At 41.6% G+C, this 15,234-nt stretch overlaps 5 protein-coding genes across 5 annotated transcripts; 4 read left to right on the top strand and 1 right to left on the bottom strand.

Annotated features, from left to right (window-relative positions):
* Positions 1-6,162: 6,162 nt before the first annotated feature.
* LOC122010554 lies at positions 6,163-6,949 on the top strand. Its single transcript, XM_042567076.1, has 2 exons — positions 6,163-6,742; positions 6,870-6,949. Exons 1-2 carry the CDS (start codon positions 6,163-6,165, stop codon positions 6,947-6,949), a joined length of 660 nt encoding a protein of 219 aa, XP_042423010.1.
* Positions 6,950-9,982: 3,033 nt separating this feature from the next.
* Positions 9,983-10,425, top strand: LOC122012740 (cytochrome c oxidase copper chaperone 2). Its single transcript, XM_042569380.1, has one exon. The coding sequence runs from the start codon at positions 10,001-10,003 to the stop codon at positions 10,220-10,222; it is 222 nt and encodes a 73-aa protein (XP_042425314.1). The 5' UTR covers positions 9,983-10,000; the 3' UTR covers positions 10,223-10,425.
* A 310-nt stretch (positions 10,426-10,735) lies between these two features.
* Positions 10,736-11,203, top strand: LOC122010553. The gene has a single exon (XM_042567075.1). It carries the CDS (start codon positions 10,736-10,738, stop codon positions 11,201-11,203), a length of 468 nt encoding a protein of 155 aa, XP_042423009.1.
* A 1,337-nt stretch (positions 11,204-12,540) lies between these two features.
* Positions 12,541-12,946, top strand: LOC122012887 (flowering-promoting factor 1-like protein 3). Its single transcript, XM_042569548.1, has one exon. The coding sequence runs from the start codon at positions 12,541-12,543 to the stop codon at positions 12,904-12,906; it is 366 nt and encodes a 121-aa protein (XP_042425482.1). The 3' UTR covers positions 12,907-12,946.
* Positions 12,947-13,850: 904 nt separating this feature from the next.
* LOC122011372 lies at positions 13,851-14,816 on the bottom strand. Its single transcript, XM_042567755.1, has 2 exons — positions 14,540-14,816; positions 13,851-14,430 (listed from the first exon to the last, which is right to left on the bottom strand). Exon 2 carries the CDS (start codon positions 14,414-14,416, stop codon positions 14,006-14,008), a length of 411 nt encoding a protein of 136 aa, XP_042423689.1. The 5' UTR covers positions 14,417-14,430; positions 14,540-14,816; the 3' UTR covers positions 13,851-14,005.
* Between the last annotated feature and the right edge of the window lie 418 nt (positions 14,817-15,234).

The raw sequence follows: 15,234 nt of genomic DNA, 5'->3' as shown, positions 1-15,234 counted from the left end.
GAAACAAGGATGTGTGATAGTCTTCGACAGTTGAGCCAAGTATAGGATAGGTAGGTGTTACCCTTTGAACCTTCCCTTGTAAACTCTGTTTGATCACTGGCTGATTAGTAGACGTGATGTCTTTGAACTGTTTGGCCGTTGATGTAAGCAGGACAGATCTTACCCAAGACTCTCCCTGATATAGCTCAGGTCTTATGAGTGTGTTCGTTCTTGGCCATGAACACGCCTGGTTCTGTGAGAAGCTCTCAGAATTGTGCCTCCAATTCTCTTCGAAGCGGCCCCACTTCTTTCTCACATAGGTGATCTCTCAAGAGTTACCATCTACTCTTTTTTTATCATTAAAAGCCCATCGGCTTATCCTGGTCTAGTCACTGTTTCATGGGACTTCTCCTATAGTGTGTCTAGTCAGTGCCGATTAGTTGTCCCTTTGAACCTAGTTCTTGGGATCTCCAGTCAGCATAGGTTGGGTGTCCTCTGCACTAATCGCTGACAACGGCATCAAGCCCATTCCCTGTGATGAGCTTGTAACTAACTCTCGATTTAACCCCTTGGTTAGCGGATCCGCTAGGTTATCTTTTGACTTCACATAGTCAACAGTGATAACTCCAGTTGAGAGTAGTTGTCTAATGGTATTATGTCTACGACGTATATGTCTAGACTTACCATTATATAGATGGCTCTGTGCCCGACCAATTGTTGATTGACTATCGCAATGTATGCAAATCGCCGGCACAGGTTTTAGCCAACGTGGAATATCTTCTAAGAATTGTCGTAGTCATTCAGCCTCTTCACCACATTTGTCAAGAGCTACAAACTCAGATTCCATCGTGGATCTGGTTATTACGGTTTGCTTAGAAGATTTCCAGGAAATGGCTGCACCAGCTAGAGTGAAGACATATCCACTCGTAGACTTAGAGTCTTGTATATCAGATATCCAACTTGCATCGCTGTATCCTTCGATCACAGCAGGATATCTTGTATAGTGCAGTCCATATTCACGAGTGTACCTTAAGTACCTCAGTACTCTTTTATCCCTTTCCAGTGCTCAATACTAGGATTACTCGTGTATCTGCTCAGTCTGCTTATTGCGTAGGCTAAGTCTGGTCGTGTACAACTCATCAAGTACATCATACTTCCAATCACTCGAGAGTATTCTATCTGCGAGATACTTTCACCTCGATTTTTTGATAGATGTTGACTCGTATCTATCAGCGTTCGTGCCAACGCAGTATCACCCTTGATGAATTTCTCAAGAATCTTGTCCACGTAATGGGACTGATTAAGAACAAGTCCTTCTGTCGTTTTAAGAATTTGATTCCTAGAATCACATCAGCTAAGCCCATGTCTTTCATGTCAAATCTTGAGTTCAACATGTCTTTAGTGGATTTGATTATCTTATCATTACTCCCAATGATAAGTATGTCATCTACATAGAGGCACAAGATGACATAGGCATTCTCTGTGGCTCTCATGTAGACACATTTATCACATTCATTGATCTTGAATCCACATTCCTTCATGCAACTGCTTTGGTGCTTGTTTCAAGCCATATAATGACTTCACTAATCTACAGACCTTGTTTTTCTGTCCTGGTACAGAAAATCCTTCAGGTTGGTCCATATAGATTTCCTCTTCTAAATTCCCGTTTAGAAAGGCTGTCTTTACATCCATTTGATGTATTTCGAGATTCCATAGAGCGGCGATAGCTAACAATACTCTAATGAAGTTATTCTCGATACCGAAGAGTATGTATCGAAGTAATCAAGGTCTTTTCGTTGTCGATATCCTTTGATTACCAATCTGGCCTTGTATTTATCGATTGTGCCATCTGATTTCATTTTCTTCTTGAAGATCCACTTGCAACCTAATGGTTTACTTCCTGGAGGAAGATCCACGAGTTCCTAAGTGTGATTTTGCAAGATAGATTCTATCTCAGATGCAATTGCCTCTTTCCAGTGAGGGCCATCAAAAGAGCCTACAGCTTCTGAGTAACTTTGGGGCTCACTTTCCAACATGAATGTGATAAAATCTGATCCATAGGATTTTTCTACCCGAACTCTTTTACTCCGTCTAGGCTCAACCTCCACGGTTTTCTTGTCATCATCATCTTCTTCTTCGCCTGGTGTTTCGATTGCCCATTTTGAGGAGCTAGCATCCTCCCGGGTCTTATATGGAAACACATGCTCGAAGAACGAGGCATTTCTCGATTCGATTATCGAGTTCTTGTGTGTCTCCGGTATGTGTGACTCAACCACACAAAATCTATACGCAGCGCTGTTTTGTGCATATCCAATAAATATGCAATCAACAGTCTTTGGTCCTATCTTAATCCGTTTCGGATCAGGTACCAACACTTTGGCAAGACACCCCCATATTCGTAAATATTTGTAGGACGGTTGTCTTTCATTCCACAACTCATAAGAGCTCTTATCTATTTACTTCCGGGGCACCTTATTTAAAAGGTAATTAGCTGTTAACACAGCTTCCCCCCACATGGACTCTGGCAATCCAGAGCTTAAGAGAAGAGCATTCATCATCTCCTTAAGCGTTCGATTCTTTCGCTCAGCAACTCCGTTTTGCTGAGGAGTATATGGAGCTGTTGTTTCGTGTCTGATCTCATGTTCAGCACACAACTCAGCAAACGGTGACACATATTCACCGCCTCGGTCACTTCGAACCACCTTAATCTTTCTATTACCCTGGTTTTCAACCTCAGTTTTATAGAGAGTGAATTTCTCTATAGCTTCATCCTTACTTTTGAGAAGATACACATAACAGTATTTTGCGTTATCATCTACAAAAGTGATGAAATATTTATTACCACCACGTGTTGGTGTACCTTTTAGGTCGCACACATCAGTGTGGATTAGGTCAAGTGGTTCATTACTTCTTTCAATATGTTGAAAGGATGACCTTGTCATTTTCGCTTCAACACAAATCTCACACTTGTGTTTTGGGTCAAGGTGGAATGTAGGTATGCTTTGCATGTTTATTAATCTACGCAATATATCGTAGTTAACATGTCTTAGTCTACCATGCCACAAACACGAAGACTCAAGCATATAAGTGGAAGAGCTTTCATTTTTATTTATCTTGGGTCTAATGCTCATTACATTGATCTTAAACAGCACATCAGATACATAGCCTCTTCCTATAAACACTCCAGTTTTGGACAATACAACTCTGTCCGACTCAAAAACAATGCGAAAGCCATGCTTGCTCAACAGTGAGCCGGATAATAGATTCTTTCGAATCTCCGGAACATACAGCACATTGTTTAGAGTGAGATCCTTGCCCGAGGTCATTTTCGGCACCATTTTTCCTTGGCCCATGACGTCCGAGGTTGCTGAGTTCCCCATGAAGAGTTTGTCTCCAGTGACTTCTTCGAAGTTGTGGAGCAGCTCCTTGTTGCAGCACACATGTCTGGTGGCTCCAGTATCGATCCACCATTGCCGAGGATTGGAACCTATTAGGTTCACCTCAGAGATCACGACGCATAGATCCATATCATGTTCTCCTGCCAGGTTGGCCTCAGGCTTTTTCTTCTTTGGCCTTTTACAGTCTGAAGCCTTGTGACCCATAAGATCACAATTGTAGCATTTCCCTAAGAACTTTTTTTTTCATGTTTTGTCCTTTGGGTTGCGTCATATGGACGATTTTGGATGCTTCCGTTTTGAACTTTGTCCGTGCTCAACAACATTGGCTTTTACAGTAGCCTGAGAGAACAGTTTTCTTTCTGAATTCTTGTTGTCTTCTTCTATACGAAGGCGAACAACAAGTTCCTCCAGGTTCATTTTCTTCCGCTTGTGCTTCAGATAATTCTTAAAGTCCTTCCAGCCAGTTAGTAGCTTTTCGATGATAGCTGCCACTTGGAAGGTTTCGCTCAGAGTCATACCTTCTGAGTGAATTTCTTGTAAGAGTACTACTTGAAGCTCCTGGACTTGACTGATTACAGACTTCGAGTCACTCATCTTATAGTCTAGGAAACGACCAATAATAAACTTTTTGGCCCCAGCATCCTCCGATTTATATTTCTTGTCCAGAGATTCCCACAGTTCCTTTGCCATTTTTATCTCACAATACACAAGATAAAGTGAGTCGGCAAGATTGTTAAGGATGTAGTTTCGACAGAGGAACTCAGACTCGTTCCATTTGTCGAGTAGAAGGAGGGTGTTCACCTCATCTACACCCTTAACAACCTTGTGAATTTCCTCGGTCAAGATACGTGCCAGACCTAGTGTGGTTAAGTAGAACAACATCTTCTGCTGTCACCGCTTGAAATTCACTCCTGTGAATTTTTATGGCTTTTCCCCGTGATTGATTGGCACATTCCCAATTGGGGCGGAGGAGGCTGGCACATGTTGAGCCTGTTGCATCTCAACATTTTCTGCCGCCATGGTAATAGAACGAATCTGTTTTAAGTTTTGTTGGGTGTAAACCCGTTACAATCTGTGTTATCTTCTCAGAAGCTCTTTTCCACGCTTCTGAGTGCGTACCAGAGTCACAAGAACTTACAATCAAGTAGGTTTGAGTAGATAATCTCAAACTGTCGACTCTAGCGAGCCGAGCCACGCGCCGAGTAGATGAGTCGTGGACACCGTGAGTTGTCGAGCGGCACCACGTTGTGCTAAGAGTTGCTGACAGGATGTCGAGAGCTGCAACACGAACTCAGAGTGGATGCCGAGTCCAGCAGAGCGCTGTCTCCTTAAAACAGATTCGGCCCCTCTGCGGTGCTCAGAGGATTAAGTGGACGTCTGTTTCCCAGGATAAAACGGCAGGATCACGAGTACAACCGTGCACTGGTTGTCGTGACGATCTAAACTAGATCCGAAAACTATCACTATTTCTGTTGAGCAAAAGAAGTGCACAACAGAAAGAAAAGAAACATGGGGATTTCAGAAAGAATGAAAGAGCACACAAAATTCACTTGAACTTCTCTCTCACAAAGCTCACTGAGCTATTTATTCTGCTCTGCTCTCTTCACTTGTGCTCTGCTCTCTTCATTCCACTTAAGGTCTTTTTATAGACCTTGCCTGTGCAAGGCTTGCAAGCACAGCAAGCCACGTTGTGGCTTGCATGCTTGCCAGCAAGCCACAACGTGGCTTGTTGTTGGCTTCAACGTGCCAGCAAGCCACAACGTGGCTTGCTGTTGGCTTCAAGCAAGCCACGTTGTGGCTTGCATGCTTGCCAAGTGGTTTGCAAGCTCTTGCACAATTGTCACGTGGCCTGCCACGTGGCGTGCAAGCAAGCTGACGATTTTGATTTTGGTTTGCATACTGGCCAATATGTTGTCTTATGCAGACATACCGTGTCCTGACTGATTTTTACGAGCAATGGGTTGATGTCCTCCGGGTCTTGGATTTCCAACCCCCTTTGTTCCGAATCAGTCGGAAAACCTTGCTTTCAATCGTTGTGGGACTACAACCCACACGTCGCATTTCCATTCAAAATTTTCCAACAATAAGAACTAAAGCAATAATCAATAATAGGATAAAACCTATCAGCTAATCCATAAAATTAACATTAAATAATAATCACACACCATTAGAATCCAAAAAGTTGTAAATCCAAAAAGTTAGCTAAATACTTCAAAACATTTTCTTAAAAAAGGTTAATATTTTCTTATTTATATTTAATTACCTAATAAACGTTTATCAATAAACACCCCGCTAATAAATCATAATGACAGACATTTTAATCATTCCATGTAACTAATTATACGACAAACATCACAAAAAATTCTGAATATAGCGTAAGTGTAATCTACGCACTAGTTACTAATTAAATTTGTAGATTTCATGATAAAGAAATTGCATCTTTTAGGATTAATGGAAGAGATCGACAGTAGCAGACCGCTAATTTTGGCGGAGCTGTCTAAAATCATCAGAATTCTTCGTAAAAACAGGCGCTGTGAATTAATAGCTGAGGCGGGCGTTGCTCCGCGGCCACCCTTTAAATCGCTCCTGCGCCTCCAACCAATGAAGAGAAGTGATTCGTTGTCGATGAAGGGGAAGTAGAATCAATTTCCCCTTCCCTCCGCCCGCTTCCACCGGCGGCCATCAACCTCGGCCGCGTCGGATGTGACGTCTCCGGCAACGTTCGAAGCAGGCGAGAGGATATATATAGTTTCGCTGGTTTAAAAAAACTAGTTTTTCATTATCGATGAAGGCGGCGCATCGGCTGCTTCAGGGGTCGTCGTCTTCTTCGGAGGGGGAGACGTCAGAAGAGGAGGCGGTGGCGGAGATGGAGCACAGGCCGCCGTCGTGGTTGGATGACAGCTTGCCCGTCGGGAACGGAGGCAATGCGTGCAAAAAGAGGTTGCTTTCGAAGCAACTGTCCATGAGGGAGACGAGGATGGAGGCGAAGTGGGAAAGGCGGCGGAGGCAGATTCTGAAGAGACGGAAAAGCTCCGAAGCGGCGGCGGGGGAGACGGAAACCGCGCCGGCGGAGGAACGGCGGCCGACGAGGAGTTTGACCGACGAGGACATGGACGAGCTGCGGGGGTCGATCGACCTCGGCTTCGGGTTCAGAGAGGAGGACGGCGGACACGACCTCTGTGGAACGCTGCCGGCGCTCAACCTCTACTTCGCCGTGAACCGGCAGCTGTCGGACCCGAAGCTGCCTGGCTCGGGATCGCCGATGGTGGGTTCGGCCTCCTCGAGGCAGGGCGGCCTTCCGAGTCCCCGGAGCCCTGCCAAAGAACAGGGGGCGCCGCCAGACAGTTGGAAGATTTGCGATCCCGGTTCCAACTCGAATCATTCCAAAATCTAAAACTAAAGCATCTGCCATCACAAATCGATCCAAAAAAAAAAAAACAGAATGAAAATTCTGTTGTTTGACAGATATTTGAATGATTGTTTATTTTGCAGGGGATAATCCAGAACATGTTAAAACAAGGCTGAGGCATTGGGCACAAGCAGTGGCGTTCTCTCTTAGACTGAGTTTCTGATTTTGAATCTTATCCGGTTTGAAATTGGAGAAATATGGTGCGCTCAATAGATGATTTGGATGCTGATTGGGAGAAGATTTTGAGCGGAAAGCAGAGCGTGCTGATCGATCTTGTATGTCAAAAAAAAAAAGGGAAAATAGAGAGAGAAAAATGTCGACAATCAGAGGAGAGATCCCGACGCAAAAACTTAGACGCTCAAGTCAAGTAAGTAGCTGAGAAGAAAAATGATGTAGTGAGCCGTAGAAAGAAACAATGAACTCTGAGTATGTAATGTTGCATATTCTTTTAGGAGGAGACTTTTATATAGTATCAATTTTTGTTGTACACAAATATCAATATATTTCTAAAAAAAGGATTGACTATTTTTATATTTTGACACCTTGTTAAAAATAGATTTATCATTTTTTATCTTGTAGGATAAAAGTTTTGGACGCACAATTTACACGGGGAATATTTTCTTGATTCTTTGACAATCATTACATAAAACGTAAAAAAGAAATATTCGATCGTTGAATTGATTGACTCTTAATATATTTTGTTGATAGGCCGATTGAGTTCCCTTTGTCAACCGATCAAACTTCGCTCATGGATAATTGGGTCGGCTAAAGAATGATGACCTTTTTGAGAACTCAGCTTTCACTTGGCCTTTTCCGCTCAACTAAAGAGTTTAGTCTCGACAGTCTAGTACGGTTGGATCATATGTTTATCATGTCCGATCGAATCTATGGTCAATCGACTACATCACTCAGTCGAGAAATATGACCATGTAGCACCGAATGTGAGCTCGAGATCCTATCAATCCAGACATCTGATCTACTAGCCCATCCGACCAAGACATATGACCGTACTAGCCCAGTGTTGACCTCTCATTAATTTTGACTACCATCTCAGTTGACTCTCTTGACTTCAGGATGCCCCATCATATTCGCCGCGTCAAAATTCATCACGACATCGATCAAAAGACAAATTAAGCGACTATAGAACATAGAAGGAACACTTACAAATGCATGTAATTTAATTGAGTCTAGTAGATTTCCATAGCTAGAACCGTAATTAGAGTATCTCCGATGGAAGCTCGGAGCTCCTACCGGTGACATGGCAAGAGGGATTAACCTCCCTCCCATAGAGGGAGGGATCGCCCCTCAAACGACTAGTGGCTCCGCAAGCACGAAGTCGCTCCATCGTCAGTATTTTTTTAATTATTTTTTAAAATATTTTTTATTATATATATAATGAAAAAATATTTTCGAAGTCACGTTTGCAGTGTTAGCCATTTCTGAATTTAAATTTTATAAAAATTTAATAAGGTTAAATATGAAGAAAAGATAAAAAATATATATATAATGAAAAAAAAAAATGGGATCAATGAATAAATTGATGAAAGATTTTTTTAATAGTAAAAATATATATATAAAGATTTTTATTTTTAACATGTTAACATAATATTAAAGGGGCTCTTTGAGAATGTCCACTTACATGCTTCACAAAGAGAGTGGCATTGGGTTGGTCTTCTCTATATTTTGTGTGTTTTTTTTTTTAATTTTTTCCTCTTGGCATCAACAAGCCAAGACCTTGATTTTTCAAATATATTTTGTAGTGATCCACTGTTTTTTTGCTCGATACAATCTGTCTTTCTTTTTCAAAATACTCTCGGTCCTAAAAAAATAAATAAAAATGATTGACAGATTTTTTAAGGGAGCTAGAGTGATAAAGGTATTTGAAAAAACAAAATGAATAATACATTATAAAATAAAGAGTCTTTTAAGAAATTACCTTTAAATATTTAGCTTAAACAAGCAATAGATTAAATATTAATTTTCTGAAAGAAATTGTCTGTAAATTTTGGAAAGTATTAGGTTTTTTATGTAAAGTTATGAAAATAAGAAGAGTGTTGGCTGCGTTAGGTTTACATATAGCACCCGTCGCAAGGCTGGAAACCCTGACGACGATCTCAGCGAAGCCGATTCTAATCTTTTCCTCCTCGCGCGATTCCCTCTCGGTTCTTGCATACTCGATCTTCTTGCAGATCGCAGCTCTTCCTTTTTGTTACCGGAAGAGGAGGCGGCCCTCTCCTCTTTGACACCGACGAGGCCGCGAGAGCCCTAGTTCCTCGCCTTTCCTTTCTCTTTCAGGTTTGGTTTCCGTCCTTGTATAAGAAATGCTTCTCCTTTGGTCATATATTTTTTTTTTCTGCTTTCTCATTTTCAGATAGAAATCGCTAGTCTTGTTTTATTTCTGTTACTTTTTTCATGGGCATAGAGAGCCGATTCATAAAAGAAAAATCATTGCATCATGTGGGTGACAACAAGGTGGGTTTTTTTAGCTAACTGTGTTGTTAATCAAATGCTTGAGTACCTGTGGTATGGGAGCGATTGGGGTGAAATGATAGATACACATATTGTGTAAGAGATGAGCTTAGATTTACATATTTTATTTTGGGTTTCTGATCATAGGTATATATATCTTGTATGTTTAACTTAAATCTGATGGATAATATGATTTTATTGGGCATATAACTAGAGATTGATTTTTAGACTAAACATTTTTTGTTTTGAAAAAATTGAATTAGTTACTTTTAGAGGTTTAAATTTATTATTATTTTTGATATTGGAGGTGTGAAAATATGTTAATTGGGATGAATTCGAATTTAGTCGTACCCGTGGGTAGTGATAGAATGAGTGTGTGTATAGTAGCAAGTATCCATTATGGATATGAGCCGATTATAAATTTGTATTTACCAAACAGATATGAGCAAGTATCCATTATGCATGTTAGAAATTCGCAGCTAATCTATCTATTACCACCTCTAGCTGTCTACTTCTCATCGGGCAATCACTTGATTTTCTGTTTGGTTTGTGAAAACTGTCTCCTTTGAATTTATCAAAAGTGTTTGGTATAAAAAATTCAACAATTTATATGTTTTCCTTCTCAATTTTAGAATTCCATTTTCTAGAAAATAAAAACTGAACATGGAAAAAGTTTGCTATCCAAAGAAAGATCTAATCTTTCCAACTTCATGACTGCACTTCCAGCAACTGTTCTTTGGTCAAAATGGGCAACCAGCATGAAGTACAAGCCTGTGCACTTCCAAGCCAAGGCCCTGCTTCGACACAGTCACCAGACAACTCAAAGCCAAAGAAGAAGATCTGCTGTGCCTGCCCCGAAACTAAGCAGATTCGGGATGAGTGTATCGTGGAGCACGGAGAGGCTGCCTGTGCCAAATGGATTGAAGCGCATTTGCGATGTCTCCGTGCTGAGGGCTTCAAAGTTTGATACTCTGTTGATCGATCTTCAAGTTAAACATGTTTTTCTCCCATACATGGCTGCATAGATACATTGCTATGTTTACAGACTTTTCTTTGATGATTTGCTGACAAAAAAAAACAAGGTCTGGATAAAATGGTATAAACTTTCTCAGATGGCAGTATGAGACTTATATACTTTGAAATAAATTACTGTGTTTTTTTTGTTGTTAATGAGTTTATATATATTAGCTTCCTGTGGAATGCAAAATTACAATGAATTACAAATATATTTTCTTGATATTTTTATTACATTTAATAAATAGTCAATCATCCTTCGTAATTTATTTTACTGTTAATTGCGTGATTTGCATACCTTAGTCAATTATTATGAGCAGATAAGTTGGTAATTCATTCTTGATATATTTTTTTCGGCCCATTTCACTTTAAACTATTTGGACCCAGCCCACGATCCATGTATAAACGAACCCTCGTCAACCCTATCGCCACTCCCATTCTAGATTTCTATCCATTTTCGCCTCCGATGGCGCTGCAACAACCATCCTTTTCCAACGCCGCCCTCCCCTCAAACCCAGTCCCTCCGCTTCCTTCCGCCGCCGTCGATTCCTCCGCAGCCGCCGACGAATCCTCCAATAAGAAGCGCCGCCCACCCCCGGGCCCCGCGGAAGTGCTCGCCCACTACGAGTCGCAGGGCCTCAGCCCCCGCGAGGCCTCCCTCCGGGCTGTCGGCGAGCTCCAGGAACTCCTCTACAAGTACGCGGCGAAGAAGAACCGATTCGCGACCGACTACCCCCGCAAGCTCGACAGCTTCAACACCCGCCTCGCCGTCCTCGAAATGAAGCTCGACGCTAAACCTGGATTTCCTGAATCCTTGGCCATCGGGGTCGCCGCCAGTGCGTTCGCCTCGTCCGTCCCCCACGTACTCAGCGGCCTCCGTAGCATCTGGGACTCGGTTCGCTCCGCCTCTGGAGGCTCCCCTCCCCCTTCTTAGTTATTACTCTGTTGTTTATTTCTACTTTTTAATATTGTGCTACTTTTTGATAATTAGGTCTGAATTTCCCATCTCATCGAATGTTAAATTTGAATTGTCGATCACAAACTAGTGTTAAATTGTCACCAGGGGCATCAGTGCCCTTCCTCTAGTTCTTCTGTCTTTTATAGGCCCTGGGAGTGAGCACCCAACGAACGGTCTTCTGTAATGTATCGTCTTGGCCATTGCTATGTCTAGGTGTTATTTGTTGCTCCAATTTCACCTGAACACGCACCACCACTTGTCTTTTGATGTTGATCCCTCACAGGCACCCCGTGGGCCATCCGAATTGGTATGTGGCGGATGTTGTCACAATGAGATCGCAGGGTCGATCCTCGAGGTAATTGGGGAATAAATTCCCTATCCTTGTATTACATCTTGTTCGTCACATGCATCACTCGGATGTTGCGATTTACTTTCCTTGTGATGGTCTTGGATCGGGGACGCTGAGGGTGAGCGTTTCACCTTTTTTACCACAATGTTATCCCTCACAGAAGCTCAAGTTCCACGTTAGCCGTTTACCGCTTTGTATATGTGCCTTCGAGCTTCATTTGTTTCGGATGTAATTTTTAAACTTTCCAATATTAATTAAAACAAACGGCGACGCTGAACATTCTTTATTTCTTTTATCGATCGCCTGTGTTGATGAGACTGAACCAATCTAAGCTGAGTGTGTATAGAGAGAGCTGAATTTCATGTGTAGAGAAAATATATTAATAAAATAAATAAATTTGAACTTAATAAATTACATGTCATATCCATTTGCGCATATTATAAATCTGAAAAAACAATCAGCTAAAATAAGATTGGATGCACATGTGAAAATTCAAAAGAACATGTGCAAAAATTCAAAAAACAAAAAGGAAAATATTGTTCGCGAAAAGTATTATTTATATATATAGATGGATTAATTAATTAACTAATGAATGTTCATCTTTTCGTCCATGAATTATTTACTTAATTAGTGAATGATTCTTTCATTCATTTAAGGAATTAGTGAGCCAACTATTGATACGGCTCAATTGATAGGTTTATATTGGTCTGTCAATAGATATATAGAGAGATGATTTTCATCTCTATTTGCGCACATGTTTTTTAGTTTTGTTACTTAAAAAAATTGCCAAACTAAGATTTGAGACATGTGTTAAAATTCAAAAGGACACATGCGAAAATTCAAAAAAGGAAAATGGCCTCCGCCATAACTATTATTTATATTATATATAAATAGATGCATTAATTAATTAACTAATGAATGCAAATCGTTTTGTCCATTTAATTAATTAGTGCGAGGAGACAGTATGTCCGGAGTTTGGGTATTCAAGAAGGGCGTGATGAGCCTGGAAATCCCCGGCGGAGGCAGCAGCGGTAGCAGTGGTGGTGCTGGAGGCCTCGGAGGAGGACCTGGAGGGGAGGGGAGTCTCCGGAGAAAGGTGTTGATTCACTTGGCGAGCGGGGAAGTGGTGTCGTCGATGGAGATACTGGAGCGCCGGTTAGCGGAGCAGGGGTGGGAGAGGTACTCCACCTCGCCGGAGTTAGTGCAGTTCCACAAGCCGGCGACGGTGCACTTGATTTCGGTGCCGGGGGATTTTGGCCGCTTCACTTCGGTGCACATGTACGACGTTGTGGTCAAGTGCAGGAACGTGTTCGAGGTGCGCGACGCATGAGCATCAAATAGGTGCACTTGGTTTCGAGGTGCCGGGTTATTAATTTTTCTTCATGTTTAAAATAATTATAATTATAAATCATGGAAGTGGATGGTTTACATGCGCGTCCGATAATTTACTTGATCATAAATTAATTAAGCTTTCGGATGCTTTCATATTCCTACTTATCTTTTGGAAAATGTAATATAATTTGAAGTTTTTCCGAACAACTTGCTATCTCAAATTTAAGCTATCTAATTAACGTTACTTAAAATGACGGTAAAGTAATGTCTAGATGTGATATGTAAAATCCATTTGAACTAAACACGTAAATATGTATTTTCAGTTTTGGGGTTGATATTCATGAAGTCGTTAGTTTTTGTTACGTTTAAGAAATATATCTTCATAAGCATGTGCCCAAGCACCATCTCAGCGCATTTGAATTAGTTAACTAAGTCAATACCAACATCATTATAGATATTTTTATCAAAACAAATAAATTGACTATATGTTTTTTTACTGAATCTTTGTTAGGCTTGTTCTTTTTTTTTTTTTTTTGCACGTCATTGCGATATTAGTTACGTTAAACGTTAGCATTAAGCCTCCATAATAAATTCAATATTAATTTATTATTAATTAAAAACCTAATGATCTATCATGCGTAGTTAATCACGGCACAACATTCCTCCTCTCTGTATAAGAATCAAGGAACGACGTACGCTAATAAGCACAACGTCGGCCACTTTATTCCGACAACAACCTCGACCCGGCGACGCCCGACCCTCACGTGCAAGCCGTCGGCGAAAGAACATCTTCTTTTTAGTCTTTGTTGTATGAGGGCTATCTCTTGCAACCATCTCTTCGCTCCTCGTCTCCAAGCGAGCTCATCTTTGTGTGAGAGGAAGTCTATTTACAATTATATTGCATTAACCAGTAATAATGATTCACTCATTGAAAAATTATACTAGCTAGTAGAACGATGATTCCATTTTCAGTTATAAACAATAAAATTTCCAACAATCAATAAGACAATAACCCTCTTTTCGCGGCACAGTCTGCAAACGCAAAGCCACATGAAATGTTTCCATTGACTCTGGGCTTTAATCTCCACCGTCCGTTCTCAGTAGCTCGTGATCTCCTCGATCGCATCCAGCTCAGGTTTCCACGCCCGGGCCCGGGGCCGAACCTTCTGGGCCGCGGTAGGCACCGCGACCGGTCCGGCCCGCTTGGCAGTGGCGAGGAGGCGGCCCATGTGGGTGGCGAGGTCGACGACTGACGACTCGGCGCGGAGGAGCTCGTGGGGGATGAGGAAGTAGACGCCGCCAGCCGTCAGGCGGTCTCCGAGGCGGAGGCGCTCCGAGCCGAACGCGGCGAGGCGAGCGGCGAGGACGAGCACGTGCGTGGGGGGACGCCCGGTGAGTTCGCCCGCCGTTACCGGCGCCGGCAAGTCCACCACGTGGCCAGTGGCGTGGACCACCCGCACGCAGCCCGGCGGCGGCCCGTCTAGCTGGCACGAGCTGGAGCAGCCCATTTATAAACTAGACCCTGAAAAACATCAAGATTCTCAGCCTTAAAAGCGAGGAAACAACGGATGCAATCCCCAAACAATATTAATTTTGGAACCGATACAAAAACGAAGAAGATTACTACTTACTAGAAGATTAATCTGAAGTCGGAGGAAGAATAAGAGGTGGATCGATAACTAAAGAGGGAGAATTATAGCTAATTAGCTAGCGGGTGAAGAAGGAAGAAAGGAGAGGAAGAAGATGGAGTTAGGAGAGGAATTATTAATATAGAGGCTAAAAATTAGTAGGTGACGATGTGATCGAAGTGTGGAAAAACTGAACGGATTAATGAAAACGTAAACAATACTATAGCTTGGTTGGTTGAGAATAAGTGGAGATGTGGAATTTTGAACGAGTAATAACACTTGTTTGACTGCTGACTTTAAGCTCTAGTTTATTTTGCAAAGTCATCCGCGTTTTGTTAGATAAGTATGAAAGGGTACGGTTGGAAATGATAGGTGTGATTGGATGAGAAACAGCTCGTCTGAATGCTGATGGGATGGCACACCAAATCGTTGCATCGACCGAACCACCGCCAGAGAAGTCAAATATTCGAACATACGCCCAGCTGACTAGTAAAAATAAAAAATAAAAAAATTTAATAACCCCACTTAACCTCATTAATTATAATTCAGCTCTATAAAATTTTTCTACAATAACAATATAAGTCGAAAAACGTATATAACGGACAATTCAAAAGTTTAATATAATTTAATTACATAATTTATTTTAAAAAAAATTCTACAAATACATTATAATTAAAGATCAAACTATGAAAGTCTAG

This window comes from Zingiber officinale, chromosome 8A, assembly GCF_018446385.1.
Source record: "Zingiber officinale cultivar Zhangliang chromosome 8A, Zo_v1.1, whole genome shotgun sequence".
Lineage (NCBI taxonomy): Eukaryota > Viridiplantae > Streptophyta > Magnoliopsida > Zingiberales > Zingiberaceae > Zingiber > Zingiber officinale.
The sequence above is the reverse complement of the archived record's forward strand: the minus strand, read 5'-3'. Positions and strand labels throughout refer to the sequence as shown.

Excerpts from the sequence above, each read along its gene's own strand:
- LOC122010554 (XM_042567076.1), top strand. The coding sequence starts at position 6,163 with ATGAAGGCGGCGCATCGGCTGCTTCAGGGGTCGTCGTCTTCTTCGGAG. Across the intron at positions 6,743-6,869 it reads TTGGAAGATTTGCGATCCCG|GGGATAATCCAGAACATGTT; the intron begins GTTCCAACTCGA and ends TTTATTTTGCAG.
- LOC122011372 (XM_042567755.1), bottom strand. The coding sequence starts at position 14,416 with ATGGGCTGCTCCAGCTCGTGCCAGCTAGACGGGCCGCCGCCGGGCTGC.
- LOC122010553 (XM_042567075.1), top strand. The coding sequence starts at position 10,736 with ATGGCGCTGCAACAACCATCCTTTTCCAACGCCGCCCTCCCCTCAAAC.
- LOC122012740 (XM_042569380.1), top strand. The coding sequence starts at position 10,001 with ATGGGCAACCAGCATGAAGTACAAGCCTGTGCACTTCCAAGCCAAGGC.
- LOC122012887 (XM_042569548.1), top strand. The coding sequence starts at position 12,541 with ATGTCCGGAGTTTGGGTATTCAAGAAGGGCGTGATGAGCCTGGAAATC.